Genomic DNA, 14,384 nt, shown 5'->3' on the forward strand with positions numbered 1-14,384 from the left:
TTAGAGTTTTGGAAATGGGTATTAGTTTGCTGTAGCTGTACAGGTATATCCTTCTCAGTGTTTGAAATGGATTGTTGGATTGGTTTGGGGTTGTTTTATTTTTTTTAGTATGTTTTCTCACATTTCAAGTGTTTATTTTGCATGGTTGAGATGATTGTAATTATTTTAATTTGTATATTTTTTTCATTTCTATTAAGTTGAATCAAACAGCTTTGGGGATTGCACAACAATCCAGCTGTCCAGGGGAAGGGTATTTTCAGGTATTTCTGAGCAGAAACGAGTATTCTTTGCCAGAGAACTAATTTATCTCATAGGGAGCTGCTTTTCAATATTTCATCTCTTTTGCACTCAGCTAAACAGAATGTATATTGAGCTTGAAAATATTTAAATACATAAAATAAGTAGAGGAACATGATTTATTGTTGATGCACCCTTATGTGGACTTAAAACTTCTTCTGAAATGAATTGCTGACTTTCTGCTTCAAGACTGAGCAAGGCTGATGTAAAGTGACCCAAGTCTAGCCTTGAAATGTGCTTTAGAGGCTGATTTTAGTGTGTGCCTTCACATGTCACATTGTGTTCCAATGTGATGGCAATCAACACTAGTACAAAATAATTACCAGGTGGGAGGACTACTTCTCACACTCTTGTTTCTGTTTAAATTCTTATATTTAGTGTGGAATAAGACATTTTCAAATAATAGCGAGTAGGAAATGTTCCAAAACTTAATATCCTGAGAACATGTGGAGTTTTTTAACTGCTTCCAAAACCATGTTTAGGGAAAATAGTCTTTTTCTTTAAAAAAGAATTAATCAAGCAAACCCAAAACTTATAACAAATCAGGAAAGGCAAAACTAAACAAGCAAGCAAAAAAACCAAACTGAAGAGACAGTAATGTACTTTTTTTCCCTTCTAATGCTCCTTAATGCTCCCAGGAAATAAATGCCTATTTCTGAGAGAATGGTGGAAATGACACCTGGGAATGTGCTTTGCACATTTCAATATGTTCACATTTAAAATCTACCCTGCCTATTGTTGTTATGTAAAAGCCCAGTTAGCTTAGGTTTTGCTGGCATACCAAAAAACTATTAATCACTTAGAGGTACCAAATGTTGAATATTTTTTTTTTAAATGTGTTTTGCTGACATCCTGCCAGTTGTTCATCAGTAATTTGAATATGCAGACAACAACTGTGTAGCTCTACAGAGGTACTGCATAGGAAGTGCTGGTGTTTAACACTTGTAGATGCTTTTCACAGGCATTTTAAGAATTTAATGCTGGAAAATGGCTTGTGGCATGATTTCTGTGAGAAGCAGGAGGCTCCTTTAGGCCATTCAGTTCCATGCTCAGGCTGGGATGCCCAGGGTGGTGCTGTACATTCTGTCTAGTGCCCTGCGTGCCCTCACTAACGCTTGCTGCAAGTCGTGGGCACTTGGGCTGCCTTCTGTCCTTTGCTTTCAAAATAGTTCTTAAATTTAAATGCAATGTTTCCTTTCCTTCTAAATTGGTAAGAGCATGATGAATCTTTGTCTACCAGGCTGAGCTCAATCACTAGGCAATGGCAAAGGTCTTCCCACCAAGCTTTCATTCCCTTCTTTTTCATAATCCTCCTGCAATTCCTTTACCTGCTCTCTCTGTGTTATGAGTAACTCAGAAGTGAGTGTTTCTCATAGCAGGCCTGCTTCTTTATTTCCAGATCTATCTACTGCATTCTCTGTGGAAATCCAATCTGTGGAAATTTACTATCTTTTTGTCTTTTCACAATCAGTTTCCAGAGGAGACAGAAATGGACCTTTTGTCCGTAACTATTGATGGTCCCTCCCATTACTCATCTGCTAGTGAAGGCTCATGCTCGGTATTTGCTTCACCCAAAACTCCAGCTGTCTTCTCACCCGGCATTCCCTTCCAGCCCGAAGAAGGACGCCGGGATGACAGCTTGTCCTCCAGCAGCGAGGACTCGGAGAAGGACGATGACCATGAAAGGGAGAGGACCTATTTCTATAGGAAACCACCGTAAGTAACGGTCCTGAGGAACAGCACAGAAATGAAGAGGATAACTGAGTGTGCTTTCAGTGCTCTCAAACTGGAAATATTGAGTTTAAAGCTACGAATTCTGTTGCTGATGAAGTAGTGAATACACTCAAGTGTGTGTGTGGAAGGCAGGTGAGGTTGTGTTCAGTAGAGGTGACTGTGTGGGAAGGAGTGATCCTGACTGGAAAAGGAGGTAACTGTTACAAATTTCAACTCTTGGAACAGAATAAAAAATTTGGCAAGTGAGGCTTTTGACCACAGAACAGGGTGTAGTTCCACAAACTGAGTGTGAAAATGTGGCTACTTGCAAACATGAAATGGATTGTGTGTGTATATTTTTGTTCCTTTTTTGATTGAACGTTTTAAGAAAAGCTTAGTTTTTTGTGCTACTATTGCTGCATATCAGATAAGGCCTTTCCCCAAAATGTTTTCATAAGATCCTACAGTGTGGACATAGTTTGGGAATGCCTTGTAGCCCGTGCTGAGGTGAATGTCCTGCTGATACCTCCCCCCACCTGTGCCTGTGCAGGAGCGCCTCTCGCAAGAAAGCCACGGGCTTTGCTGCTGTGCACCAGCTGTTCACCGAGCGCTGGCCGACAACACCCACCAACAGGAGTGTCACTGGCACCACCACGGAGAGAAACATTGACTTTGAGCTCGATATCAGGGTTGAAATTGATTGTGGCAAGTGTGTGCTGCATCCCACGATGCTCCAGCAAGAGCACGATGACATCAGTTTGCGAAGGTAAGGAATGTGTGCATGAGTTTATTACCAGCAATCAATTATCACTGCTTAATAACAGCACCATAAGTTCTTCTGGCCCAGTGTGGCACAGGAAATTAATAACATGAGGATATTTATTTCAGGAGCTATGATCGGAGTTCCAGGAGTTTGGATCAAGAGTCTCCTTCAAAAAAGAAGAAATTTCAGACTAATTATGCATCTACTACTCACTTACTTGCTGGCAAGAAAGTGCCATCATCTCTACAGACAAAATCCAGTGATGTGGAAACAACAGTGTTTTATATTCCTGGGGTGGATGTAAAGGTAAAATGAAGGGATAACTCAGCAAGGAGGAAGTGACAATGTTTTCTTTCCAACACAGTCAAACTGTACATTTCCTTGGTTTTTTAATCATTGTTTCTATATCCTATAGCCTGAATGGGTCTCAACAAAAATGTCCTTGTGTTTTGTGATTTAAAATCCTAATGGAGTAAGAACAGGGAAAAATCTGTCACTGCTGAACAAAAACTTGATGTAATTCTGTTGAGGCAATGCCATGAATGAAATGCTCCTCACTTGATACAGCTTGGCTTTTCTAGTCTTGCAATGTGGAAGGACCATGTCCAGTATTCCATGCTGTACTCAGGGATAACAGTTGTACCTCAGGTCCTGCCTGTTGCTTCTAGGCAAATTCAGGAGTGACTAAACATTCTCTACAACTTTGGTTATGTTCTGTGTTCTCAGTAGTAGTCTACTGTGCACATGGAGGAGGTGTGAACTCCTGGGTTCAGAGGTATTTGGTTTTTTTTTTTAATGCCAGTTTCTGTATGCCTGTGTTCAGTAGTGGAACAGTTCCAGCACACATTAAGACATAGGTGTGCATAGGTGGCACAGGATGCATGTGATGTAACTGAGAGAGAAACAAGCTTTAGTGGTCCTAAATAATGAATTTCCTCTGTTTCCGTGTTTTGTTGAATTTTTTAATAGTTGATTAATTTATCTATTTTTTTACTAAGTTTTCAGTTCTTTTTGTGCATAGGATGTGAATTGGAATGTAATGTATATTACAATGATATTTCTGTAAAGAATGAGAAGAAATAAGTTTTGGAGGGAAGGAGTGGCACCAAATGGCTGTACAGCAATTGAATTATTCATGTGAAGTAACTTGATCTTGCTTTGCTTTCCAGCTGCACTACAACTCCAAGACTCTAAAGACTGAATCTCCAAACACTTCTCGAGGATCCTCTTTGCCACGCACCCTTTCCAAAGAGTCCAAGCTGTATGGTATGAAAGATACTGCCACATCTCCTCCTCTCTCTAGCACTATCCACAGCAAGACTAACACCTTACTTCCTCCCCAACCCCCACCCATCCCATCAGGTACTTATAGACAAACTTTCTGAACCTTTCATGGATATATTTTCCCTTGGTGTAATCTACTGCCTTTAGATCTGGCTGCACCTTACCTGGAGCACTGTGTTTATCCAGGCTTGACTTGAGCTGCAGAAACGGGACCCCAAAAGCAAAAATGCAGTTCATAAAGCTGCATTTTCAGACATTGTTTGCCAAAGCAATCTCAGTAATATTTTTGTCATAGTCACCATATCCCAGTGTTGGGCTGTCACTGCCTTCTCCAGTTTTCATTTAACGAAAGAATGTTGGAAAGCAGTGTAAATATCTGGAAATGTCTCACCCATTGAAGGCCTCTAAATAGCCATGATTTGGAGTAAGATGTGTTCCAATATAGGCTTTGTTGTGTCTCCAATGATTCCTGTTTTCAAGCAGGCGGCTGTTGTTACCCCATGTTGGATCCAGAGGCATGTAGATTGCATCTCCAATTTCTGAGATATTCACTCTTCTCTCCTTTGGCATTTAAATAGTGCTTTAAACACAAAGCCAAAATTTTGTCAGAACTTGATCACCAAGCAAAATGAGTAACTGAGAGTTGTGCTTGTGGATTTTACCTTATAAAATCACCAGAGATGCTGGGAGAGAACAATGAAATTTGAACCATTAGCTCTTACTCCTTTAGGTGGCCATCCTCTTTATCATTACTAGATGTTCTATAGTGGTTTATGCTACTTCTCTTCACTTTTGTTCTCTACTCTATCTTCTTTTTAATCTTTGCCTTTGAATTCTTACCACATGATGTCCAGGTCCTGAGTCTTCCTGGTTACCTGTCTGTAACTCTGCATTTGGTGTGGAAATTGCACTTGTATGATCATGTATATGCCCCCCTCAGACTAGAGATTGGCTTGTAATTGCTTTATTTCTTTTTGCATTTTATTTCTATAAGTATTTATTAGTCCTGAATGGTTTTGAAACACATCTATTGTTGTTTAAACTACTTTTTTATAATAGTACTCTTCCTCTGGAATGGAGACCAACTTGTAGTATTGTGTTTGGTTTCCAGTAAAAGTAAGATAGGACCATGTAGTCAGAGACATGAGACAGAATAATTTGCACAGCATGGGAAGTCAGTGTTTTCTCTGTTTTTAACAAATGAAAGGATTTTAATCTCTGGTTTAGTAGTTTATTTTTATATTTGTCTTGGGGAATTTTATATCTATGTCTCCATTGATGTATATTCATTCTAATAGCTGGATTGTATAGAGACAGTAAGTGAGCTGGTACTTATATCTTCTCTGCATATTAGTATTTTGATGAGCATGGATTCAAGAGTCCTCTTCCACAAATTTACAAGAGAGTAACCTTTTTATTTGTTTATACTCTGGCTAGTTCCAAGCTTTGAAAAATTATGGTTTAGAATCTTTAGTCATTCTTTGCATAAATATAGTAGGACTTGCCATTTGCAGTTTTAATTTTTTGATGTATTTTTCTCTATTTAAACTGACTTTCTTTCCAGAGTTGTTGATTTAATTTTCCTAATACCACTTTCATTTCCAGTCAGCTGTGGTTACTTTGCACTGGGTATTTGGAGAAGAACTGTCTGTGTTTGCTTTCAGTGCTATTTTCTAAAAAGTGAGGTGGTGACAATGACAACAGAGTGCTTGGTTGAGAACATGAGCAATGGAATTACTACAATTAAGCCTTACAGACTAATGGTTATTTCTGCAAAGCAAAAACTTAATGACTTCATTTCTTCTAGCAGACCTGGTCGAGATCTCTTCAGTTGATAGAGAAAATAAGAGGGCACATGTTGATAAGTTAGGAAGTGCCTTCCAATGTTTATCAGTTACTGCTCAGTGGTATTACCTTAGGCAAATGTATCTTCTCAATGTTGCAGCCAAAGGGAAAGGAAGTGGTGGAGTGAAAACTGCTAAACTCTACGCATGGGTTGCACTCCAGTCACTGCCGGAGGAGATGGTGATCAGCCCCTGCCTCCTGGACTTCCTGGAGAAAGCCCTTGAAACCATTCCCATCACACCCATTGAAAGGAATTACACAGGTCAGTTGCGTAGCTGTGTTCTGGCACTCTGTGCTTTTTAAGTATTGAGCTGCTTTCCCCTTCAAATTCCACTTTCTAATGAGTTCTTGTACTTGTTAAAAGCTGTTAGTTCCCAGGATGAAGACATGGGACAGTTTGATATACAAGATCCCTTGGAGGAGTCCACAACATCCTTGGTGTCATCCTCAACATCAGCATATTCCTCCTTCCCTGTAGATGTGGTGGTTTATGTACGAGTCCAGGTGAGGGTTTAACTCAACATTCAGGGTGGTTGCTTTAGTCACTGTCTTGTAAACAAGCCATCGTTCTAAATTTCTTTTTTAAGGAATAAAAACTCTTAAAAAAAACTTGATAAAGAATCAAGTAAAGTGTCCCTTCTGAATGCTTTATTTTCTTTCTGCCTGCCAGCCCTCTCAAATCAAGTTCAGCTGCTTGCCAGTATCCAGAGTTGAATGTATGCTGAAGTTGCCTTCCCTGGATCTTGTTTTCTCTTCCAACCGAGGAGAACTGGAAACTTTAGGCACAACATACCCATCAGAAAGTGTGTCCATTGGTGGCAGTACTCCACAGAGTGGCTCCAAGAGTTCAGCTGGTAAATCTGGAGCACCAGGTAATATGTGTGTGAATGTTGACTCTGATTCAGAATATTTAAGCTATGTTGCTGATAAAGGACATAATTTGAAGTGTATTTGGTCTGTTTAATACTACTGTTAACATTAAGCATTATTTCATGTTTGAAAATGCTTTAAAAATCTGGTTTTTTCCCCCAGGATCATCGCCTGGCCTTGGCAGCCCTCTGGGCAGGACAAGGCACAGCAGCAGTCAGTCAGATCTTACGACTTCCAGCAGCAGCTCTTCAGGCCTGAGCTTTACTGCCTGCATGTCTGACTTCTCCCTTTATGTGTTCCACCCCTATGGAGCTGGAAAACAAAAATCAGCTGTTACTGTGCTGACCCCTGGATCGGGAGCCTTGGGTACGGAACAAGGTTTTGTTTGCTTTGGTGAACATGATTCGAGTGTGGCACAGGTTTCTGAACTGCAGGTTTAAAAGGATCACAGAAGATGAACATGTTTCCTTCCTGCTTCTAGGGAATGTGGATGAGGAGCCCACTTCGGTCACGGGCCGGAAGGACTCCCTAAGCATCAACCTGGAGTTTGTCAAAGTCAGCCTGTCACGGATCAGGCGTTCAGGAGGCTCCTCCTTTTTTGAGAGTCAGTCTGTGAGCAAAGCTACCAGCAAGATAGACACCACATTGATCAACATATCTGGTAAATGCTTCTTTGATTTTAATCCCAGCTAATTACAGAACTGCTGTTCCAGTGATGGACTTCACTCTTGGCGGTGGTTTTTTTCTAAGATCTGTGTACAGATTTTCTGCCCCTGCACGTGGGATCCTGACTTACTGGGAAAACAGCAGGATGGTTGTGATTAATTTGCCATTAAAATCCTCCCATGAGTAGTCTGAGGCACATCCAACACAAGCAGGACTCAACATCATCTGTATTCTTGGGTTCTACTGTGTCTTTATGAAATGCATTTTTATCTAATGGTTGGACTTGAAGAAATGGCAACATCTCAGGAAAACTGTTTTTTCGTGGCAGCAGAGGCAACACTATTGGGTGAAGGAGAATATGACTTGGTTACCAAAACCTGTTATTACTGAGAATTTACAACTGTGTGCATGTGCTTTTTCAGCTGTCTGTGACATAGGATCTGCTTCTTTCAAGTATGACATGCGCCGCCTCAGTGAGATCCTGGCCTTTCCCAGGGCTTGGTACAGGAGAAGCATTGCTAGAAGGCTCTTCCTGGGTGATCAGACAATAAATCTGCCAGGTAGGAGACTGCTACTTATCACAAAAAAAAACTTGTTACACAAAGAGAGTAGGAATTTTATAAGCATTTATTACCTGTGTCATATTAAATCATTGAATAGATGTAAATGTATTATGATTTACTCCATATGCAGTCACTCAGATATCTTGTAGGAAATCCTAGACAGAACAAGTGATAAAATAATAATTTAAAGAGCATATTCCAAGGCCAGGTAGGATGGGGCCCTGAGCAACCCAATCTAATAAACAGCATCCCTGCTCATGGCAGGGTTGGAACCAGATATTTAAGGCCCCTTCTCAAACCATTCTGTAGTTCTATGATAGATTAAAAAAAACAGTAGAAAGCTTTGAGTTATGTTAAATGAATACATTTATTTCTTAGTACTTCTTAGTACACGTGAGGATATGGTTATACACAAATGAAATGGTTTTTCTGTATTTCCTGTGCTGCCTTTTCTCCAGTAGCATCAGGCCCTGGCACACCAGATTCAATTGAAGGAGTGAGCCAGCACCTTTCTCCTGAATCCTCAAGGAAAGCATACTGTAGGACATGGGAGCAGCCCTGCCAGTCTGCTTCCTTCACTCACATGGCACAGTCCCCCAATGTTTTCAGTGAGCACAGTGCCAGCAGCAGTATGTCACCTGGGACAGCATCTCACAGCCTCAAGTCTCCAGCTGTCACAAGATCCAGGAGCGTGTCTGACTCCTCAGTGCCTCAGAGAGGTCAGTAGATATTGATGTGTGTATTTTTTTTTTCAAGTATTTCCAGCAGTTGTATGAAAGAAGTATGTCATTACTGCTTTGAAAATATTCTTTTCCACAGTGTCTGGCACTGCAGAGTCAATAGCTTAGAGAAGGGAAAATGTCTAAAATGGATGAGTAGAAGTTGTTAGCATATTTTCCATAAAATTTCCTGATCTATGAGTCAATTTCTGTGACAGCTAAAGCAATACATATTGCAAATCCTCTACTTCTCACTTATCTTTTCTCATGGTTTTGTGCTCTTTCTAAGTATTGTGCTTCTCAATCCGTTTGTAATATTCAAAATGGATATGTTCTGCAAGTTTTTCCTAGCATGGGGAATAATTTACATTTTTGTCTATTTTTTTTTCTGTTTAGATACTCTCTCAAAAACATCAACTCCATTTAATAAGTCAAATAAAGCTGGCAGCCAGCAAGGAACACCATGGGAAACACTGGTTGTGTTTGCTATGAACCTAAAACAATTAAATGTTCAAATGAATATGAGCAATGTAATGGGCAATACTACGTAAGTATAAAACATGATCAGGCATGTTTTAACACTTGGTGGTGTTTTGAGGGCAAAAAACCAATCTTTTCCCCACAGACTGTTAACAGTCTGTTGCCTTTTAGCTTTAAAATCCTACCCTTTGCAGTTTTGAACTGAGAATCCCCTCTTGAATACTGCAGTTGCTTAATCCTGAAGTCACATATGCCTAAACCACCTTATTTACTGCTTTCCAGTAGATGACCTTTAGTTTCTCTTTTGGCAACCTGGAAAGTTTTTGTCTATTTTGACCTCTGTTCTAGGTGGACCACTAGTGGTTTGAAAAGTCAGGGCCGTCTGTCTGTGGGCAGTAGCAGAGACCGGGAAATCAGCATGTCTGTGGGCTTGGGAAGGTCCCAGCTGGACTCCAGAGGGGGAGTTGTTGGAGGTACCATAGATGTTAACACCTTGGAGATGGTGGGTAAGTTGGAAAGGTTCCTGCTGTTAGCGTGTGTCCAGTCAATAAAGGCGATATCACTGGAAAAACTGGTTTTCATCTCTTCAATTCTGTATTTCTCTATTGCTTTGGTTCTATTTCAGCTCATATTTCTGAGCACCCAAACCAACAGCCCAATCATAAAATTGAAATTACTATGGGTTCTACTGAAGCACGTGTTGACTACATGGGATCCAGTATCCTAATGGGAATCTTCAGTAATGCTGATCTTAAACTGCAGGATGAATGGAAGATTAATCTGTATAATAATTTGGATTCAAGCATGACTGATAAAAGGTAATAATATTTCCTGTGCTTAAAATGTATGATGTTTGATAATGTCCAATGTCTTTTGTCCAATACTGCTAACCAGAAATGTGTCTGCTAGAATGCAAAGGGTTCATTAGTTTGGTTTTGGTTGTGTGTTTTTTTTATTGTCAGTAGGGAATTGACAATAACAAAAACTGTTCATTTTCTTGCTATTTTTAATATCTAGTGAGATATTTGTCCATGGGGACTTGAAATGGGATATCTTCCAAGTGATGATTTCAAGGTCAACTACACCAGACCTGATAAAAATAGGAATGAAACTCCAGGAGTTCTTCACGCAGCAGTTTGATACAAGCAAGCGAGCTCTGTCCACGTGGGGCCCTGTTCCTTATCTCCCTCCCAAGACAGTGGCAAACAACCTGGAGAGAACCTCACACGAGCAATGTAAGTGCTGCCAAAAAATTACAGGATTCCTAATTAAAATGTTTTAATTGCAAAAATTACCTAGGAGGCCGTGTCAGTGAAACAATTACCTAGGAGACACTTCCTTTCTGTTTCACTGAGACCATCACTCGTAATTCCAATTTTTACTAAAAATAGGAATATGCCAGCAGTTTTTTCTGCATCTTGCCTGAGGTTTGTTGTTCATGTTCGCTCTGCAGTGTTGGATGCAGCCCATCATCGCCACTGGCCAGGGGTTCTGAAGGTGGTGTCTGGGTGCCACATATCCCTGTTCCAGATGCCACTGCCAGAAGATGGGATGCAGTTTGGAGGATCCATGAGCCTGCACGGCAACCACATGACCCTGGCTTGTTTTCATGGACCTAATTTCCGCTCAAAATCATGGGCCTTGTTTCACCTGGAAGAACCCAATATTGCATTTTGGACAGAAGCCCAGAAAGTTTTGGAAGATGGTAATTTAAACTGTTTACTCATTCCTCTAAATTTCTTCAAATGAGTTTTTAATAATGTATTATTACATAAGAATAAATGAAAAATCTATTTTCTTTGTCTGAATCAAGAATATTTCCCAAAAATATACCCTTTATCTAAAAATGATCTGTTCCCTCCACACCTTAACCACAATTTGCTTTATCTGTGGAATAAAGTACATTTTCAAATGTACTGGATATGTCCCTGATAATGAGCCTACTGAGTGGATTGGCTGGCTTTTTAATTGTGTTTGTGTAGTCCTTCCTAGCTGTATGATGAATTTTGGTGATCTTATTGCTTATATCAGTCTTAATATTGTGAAGTTTTATTGTTTGTAGCTATTGAGGATTTGATTTCTCTGTTGTTTTCAAGCTTTATACCAAATTTTATTCCACTGGCACACTTAATTATTCATATTAAATATCTGTAGGAGAATGAGAGAAAATTCCACTATCCCCACTAAGCTGCTTTTACTTTTTTTTTTCCTCTCCCACACCACACTGCCCACACCTCCAATGCAGGTACCAGTGAGCACTCCACGTACATCGTTCAGACCCTGGACTTCCACCTGGGCCATAACACCATGGTCACCAAGCCCTGTGGGGCCCTGGAAAGCCCCATGGCCACCATCACCAAGATCACGCGGCGCCGCCATGAAAATCCCCCCCACGGAGTTGCCAGCGTGAAGGAGTGGTTCAATTATGTGACAGCCACGAGGAATGAAGGTTAGAGCCAGCTTCACTCAGTCTGGGGATGGACCTGCTTGCACGTGGAGCTGTTGAGAAGCTGCTACATCTCAAGTGTATAAACAACACAATTGATTGATTTTTTTTCCTAGTCATGCTTTTGGGAGCAGAATAAAAGAAAATCTTCTCAATAATCCTACAGCAGCAGTTTTACCAGTCACTTTTCTTAACTTTTTTGCCTTGTGATGATTTAACATCTCCCATTGTTCCCGTAGAGTTGAACCTGCTACGGAATGTTGATGCCAACAATCCAGAGAGCAGCACCACAGTGAAAAGCTCAAGCTTGTTAAGTGGCTTCAGGGGTGGCTCCAGTTACAACCATGAAACTGAAACCATCTTTGCATTGCCAAGGATGCAGCTGGATTTTAAATCTATTCATGTTCAAGAGCCCCAAGAGCCTTCATTACAAGGTGCAGTAAAACATCATTTGCTTTTTCATGGTGAAAAACTATTTCTTGCAAATTAGGAGTTAAAGACAAAGGTAGTGTGCTGATAAGAGGATTTAATAGGAGAATTGCTGCAGATCTGCAAGAAAAGACAACATTTTGTTGTAAAATGTAGAGGGAATAATTTTGAGAGAGTGAAGATCTAGTGTAGAGACTGGTTGCTGTAGAAAATAACTAAGGAATTAATATGAACATTTCAGCTACGCTGGCTATTTTATAGGCTTGGTTTCCTTATATTTATTAAAATGTTAACTGTGGTTCTTCCTCTCAACAGTTGCTGGTTCAATGAAAAATATTATTTTCAAATGATTTTCGTTCAAATTCTATGTACTTTTAGATTTACTGTATGCACTTGTAAATGTATTGATGCTATTTTTATCTGGCTGTAGATACAAGTGTTAAACCAAAGGTGGAATGCAGTGTGGTAACTGAATTTACAGACCATATCTGTGTGACCATGGATGCTGAACTGATCATGTTTCTGCATGACTTGGTGTCTGCTTATCTAAAAGAAAAAGAAAAAGGTGAGTTGTTCATGAAGTGACACTTGTCTGACCATCTGCAGTTGTCAGATTATTTGACAGCAAATACTCTAAGTCATAATCATGCTCCTATTTTTATTTTTAGTTAAAGACCTGGTGTTGAACTTTCTCTTCATAAGATATGGTATAGGCAGATGAAAACTTTCAGGAAGCTTTATTCTTGTTATTGCAATCCTTTCATCTGTGGAGTCCTTTCAAGACATGCATTTTTCTGATTTCAGGATGATGTAATTTTCTACCTTTTTAATGTTTGGTTGCAGCATTCAAATTTGGCATGTTCATTGTTAAGCAACATGTGGCCTTCTGCAGAAAATCTGGAAACATGACGTGCTTCTCTTCTTGTTGAGACTTGTGCTTTTGTTTTATTGAAACTGTGTACTAAGAGTCCAAGTGAGCTACTCCTGGCTGACTGGTGTTTTCCTTCTCTCCCCTTTGCAGCAATTTTTCCTCCTCGCATTTTGGCTGCTCGTCCAGGGCAGAAGAATTCTGTTGGTGTCCTTGAGGACAGCTCCACTGATAAAGAGGCAGAGGAAAGCATTACCTACACTACAGTTGACTGGAGGGAGTTTATGTGCAATACTTGGCATTTGGAACCCACGCTCAGGTAACAAGCAGCTTTAGTAGCTGCAGTCTCTTTGGCTGTGCATTAACTTCTGGGTTAGGTTTTATGCAGATTAAAGGCATTGTTGGAGGCTCTTCTGAATTAGGATACAGTAAACTTTAAACTCATCAATTTTAATCAGGTTTTTCACCTCTTCCTTTGAGAGGATGTTCCATTGATCATCTTGAGCTTATGTGTCTAAATCAAGTTGGAAACAATGCCTGTTAGATTTAAGTTGGTCGTGAGTAACACTGGGGAAAATTGGGGGTTTTTTTGGATATACAAATGCCTGTTTGCTATATTTATATATTTGAGACTGAGTCTATTTATGGCTTTTTTAGATTAATATCCTGGACTGGGAGAAAAATTGATCCTGTTGGTGTTGACTACATCCTCCAAAAGCTGGGCTTTCACCATGCAAGGACTACTATCCCTAAGTGGCTGCAGCGTGGTGTTATGGATCCTTTGGACAAAGTTTTGTCAGTCCTTATAAAGAAACTTGGTACTGCACTACAAGATGAAAAGGAGAAGAAAGGAAAAGACAAAGAAGAATATTAAAAGTACAATGTGACAACCCTAACTCCATTTGATTTTATCAAAGTGTTTTATTATATTTTAAGAACTTAAATATGGTTTAAAGAGAAACCTAACAGCTTTTTGCTACTCTATTTAAAACTTACATTGTGAGTAACTGTTTACTGTGGTACTTGATACCATTCTGTATTTGAAGTTATTGCATGATAATGATGATGACCAATGTATATTCTGTGAAGGAATAGCTGGAACACTGTAAATCTGCTCCTCAGCGTCCATTTTATGATGTGCAATATGATCCTGCATCTTTACAATACTTGCAGATTAACTGTGAATTTTCTTAAAATTTTACTTGCCATAACACAAACCCCTCGTTGATGTGACCAGTAATTGATTTGTCAATGTAGACTGGTGTAAATTATATATATATATATAACTTATGAAACTGTGATTGCCTTAGTGCTAAAAATCATGAAGTTTATTACACTTGTAATAAAATTTAACTACTGTACAGGACCTTTATTTTTGCATCGCTCAAGGAGGCTGAGCAACGAGAAGTGTGTTTTAAGTGTAACTTTGCGGACTGTGATT

At 39.7% G+C, this 14,384-nt stretch overlaps 1 protein-coding gene across 10 annotated transcripts in view; it reads left to right on the top strand.

Moving 5' to 3' along the window:
* Positions 1 to 14,304, top strand: part of BLTP1 (bridge-like lipid transfer protein family member 1) — an 87,633-nt gene extending 73,329 nt beyond the window's left edge. For 3 of the 10 annotated variants that reach the window (XM_071452465.1, XM_071452468.1, XM_071452467.1), the window contains 22 exons: positions 198 to 260; positions 1,769 to 2,013; positions 2,561 to 2,776; positions 2,899 to 3,079; positions 3,943 to 4,135; positions 6,003 to 6,164; positions 6,267 to 6,406; positions 6,573 to 6,774; positions 6,935 to 7,138; positions 7,254 to 7,433; positions 7,861 to 7,998; positions 8,460 to 8,720; positions 9,117 to 9,267; positions 9,549 to 9,706; positions 9,826 to 10,018; positions 10,218 to 10,435; positions 10,654 to 10,905; positions 11,446 to 11,649; positions 11,886 to 12,080; positions 12,506 to 12,640; positions 13,097 to 13,262; positions 13,601 to 14,304. In XM_071452465.1, the coding sequence (XP_071308566.1) occupies positions 198 to 260; positions 1,769 to 2,013; positions 2,561 to 2,776; positions 2,899 to 3,079; positions 3,943 to 4,135; positions 6,003 to 6,164; positions 6,267 to 6,406; positions 6,573 to 6,774; positions 6,935 to 7,138; positions 7,254 to 7,433; positions 7,861 to 7,998; positions 8,460 to 8,720; positions 9,117 to 9,267; positions 9,549 to 9,706; positions 9,826 to 10,018; positions 10,218 to 10,435; positions 10,654 to 10,905; positions 11,446 to 11,649; positions 11,886 to 12,080; positions 12,506 to 12,640; positions 13,097 to 13,262; positions 13,601 to 13,817 (4,074 nt within the window). In that variant the 3' untranslated portion in view covers positions 13,818 to 14,304. The remainder of the gene's footprint in view (positions 1 to 197; positions 261 to 1,768; positions 2,014 to 2,560; positions 2,777 to 2,898; positions 3,080 to 3,942; positions 4,136 to 6,002; positions 6,165 to 6,266; positions 6,407 to 6,572; positions 6,775 to 6,934; positions 7,139 to 7,253; positions 7,434 to 7,860; positions 7,999 to 8,459; positions 8,721 to 9,116; positions 9,268 to 9,548; positions 9,707 to 9,825; positions 10,019 to 10,217; positions 10,436 to 10,653; positions 10,906 to 11,445; positions 11,650 to 11,885; positions 12,081 to 12,505; positions 12,641 to 13,096; positions 13,263 to 13,600) is intronic. The other 7 variants (XM_071452475.1, XM_071452466.1, XM_071452472.1 and 4 more) reach the window with 6 other exon arrangements.
* Positions 14,305 to 14,384: the final 80 nt, after the last annotated feature.

Source organism: Agelaius tricolor, unplaced genomic scaffold (assembly GCF_023055355.1).
Source record: "Agelaius tricolor isolate 1412-34295 unplaced genomic scaffold, bAgeTri1.0.p SCAF_34, whole genome shotgun sequence".
Classification (NCBI taxonomy): domain Eukaryota; kingdom Metazoa; phylum Chordata; class Aves; order Passeriformes; family Icteridae; genus Agelaius; species Agelaius tricolor.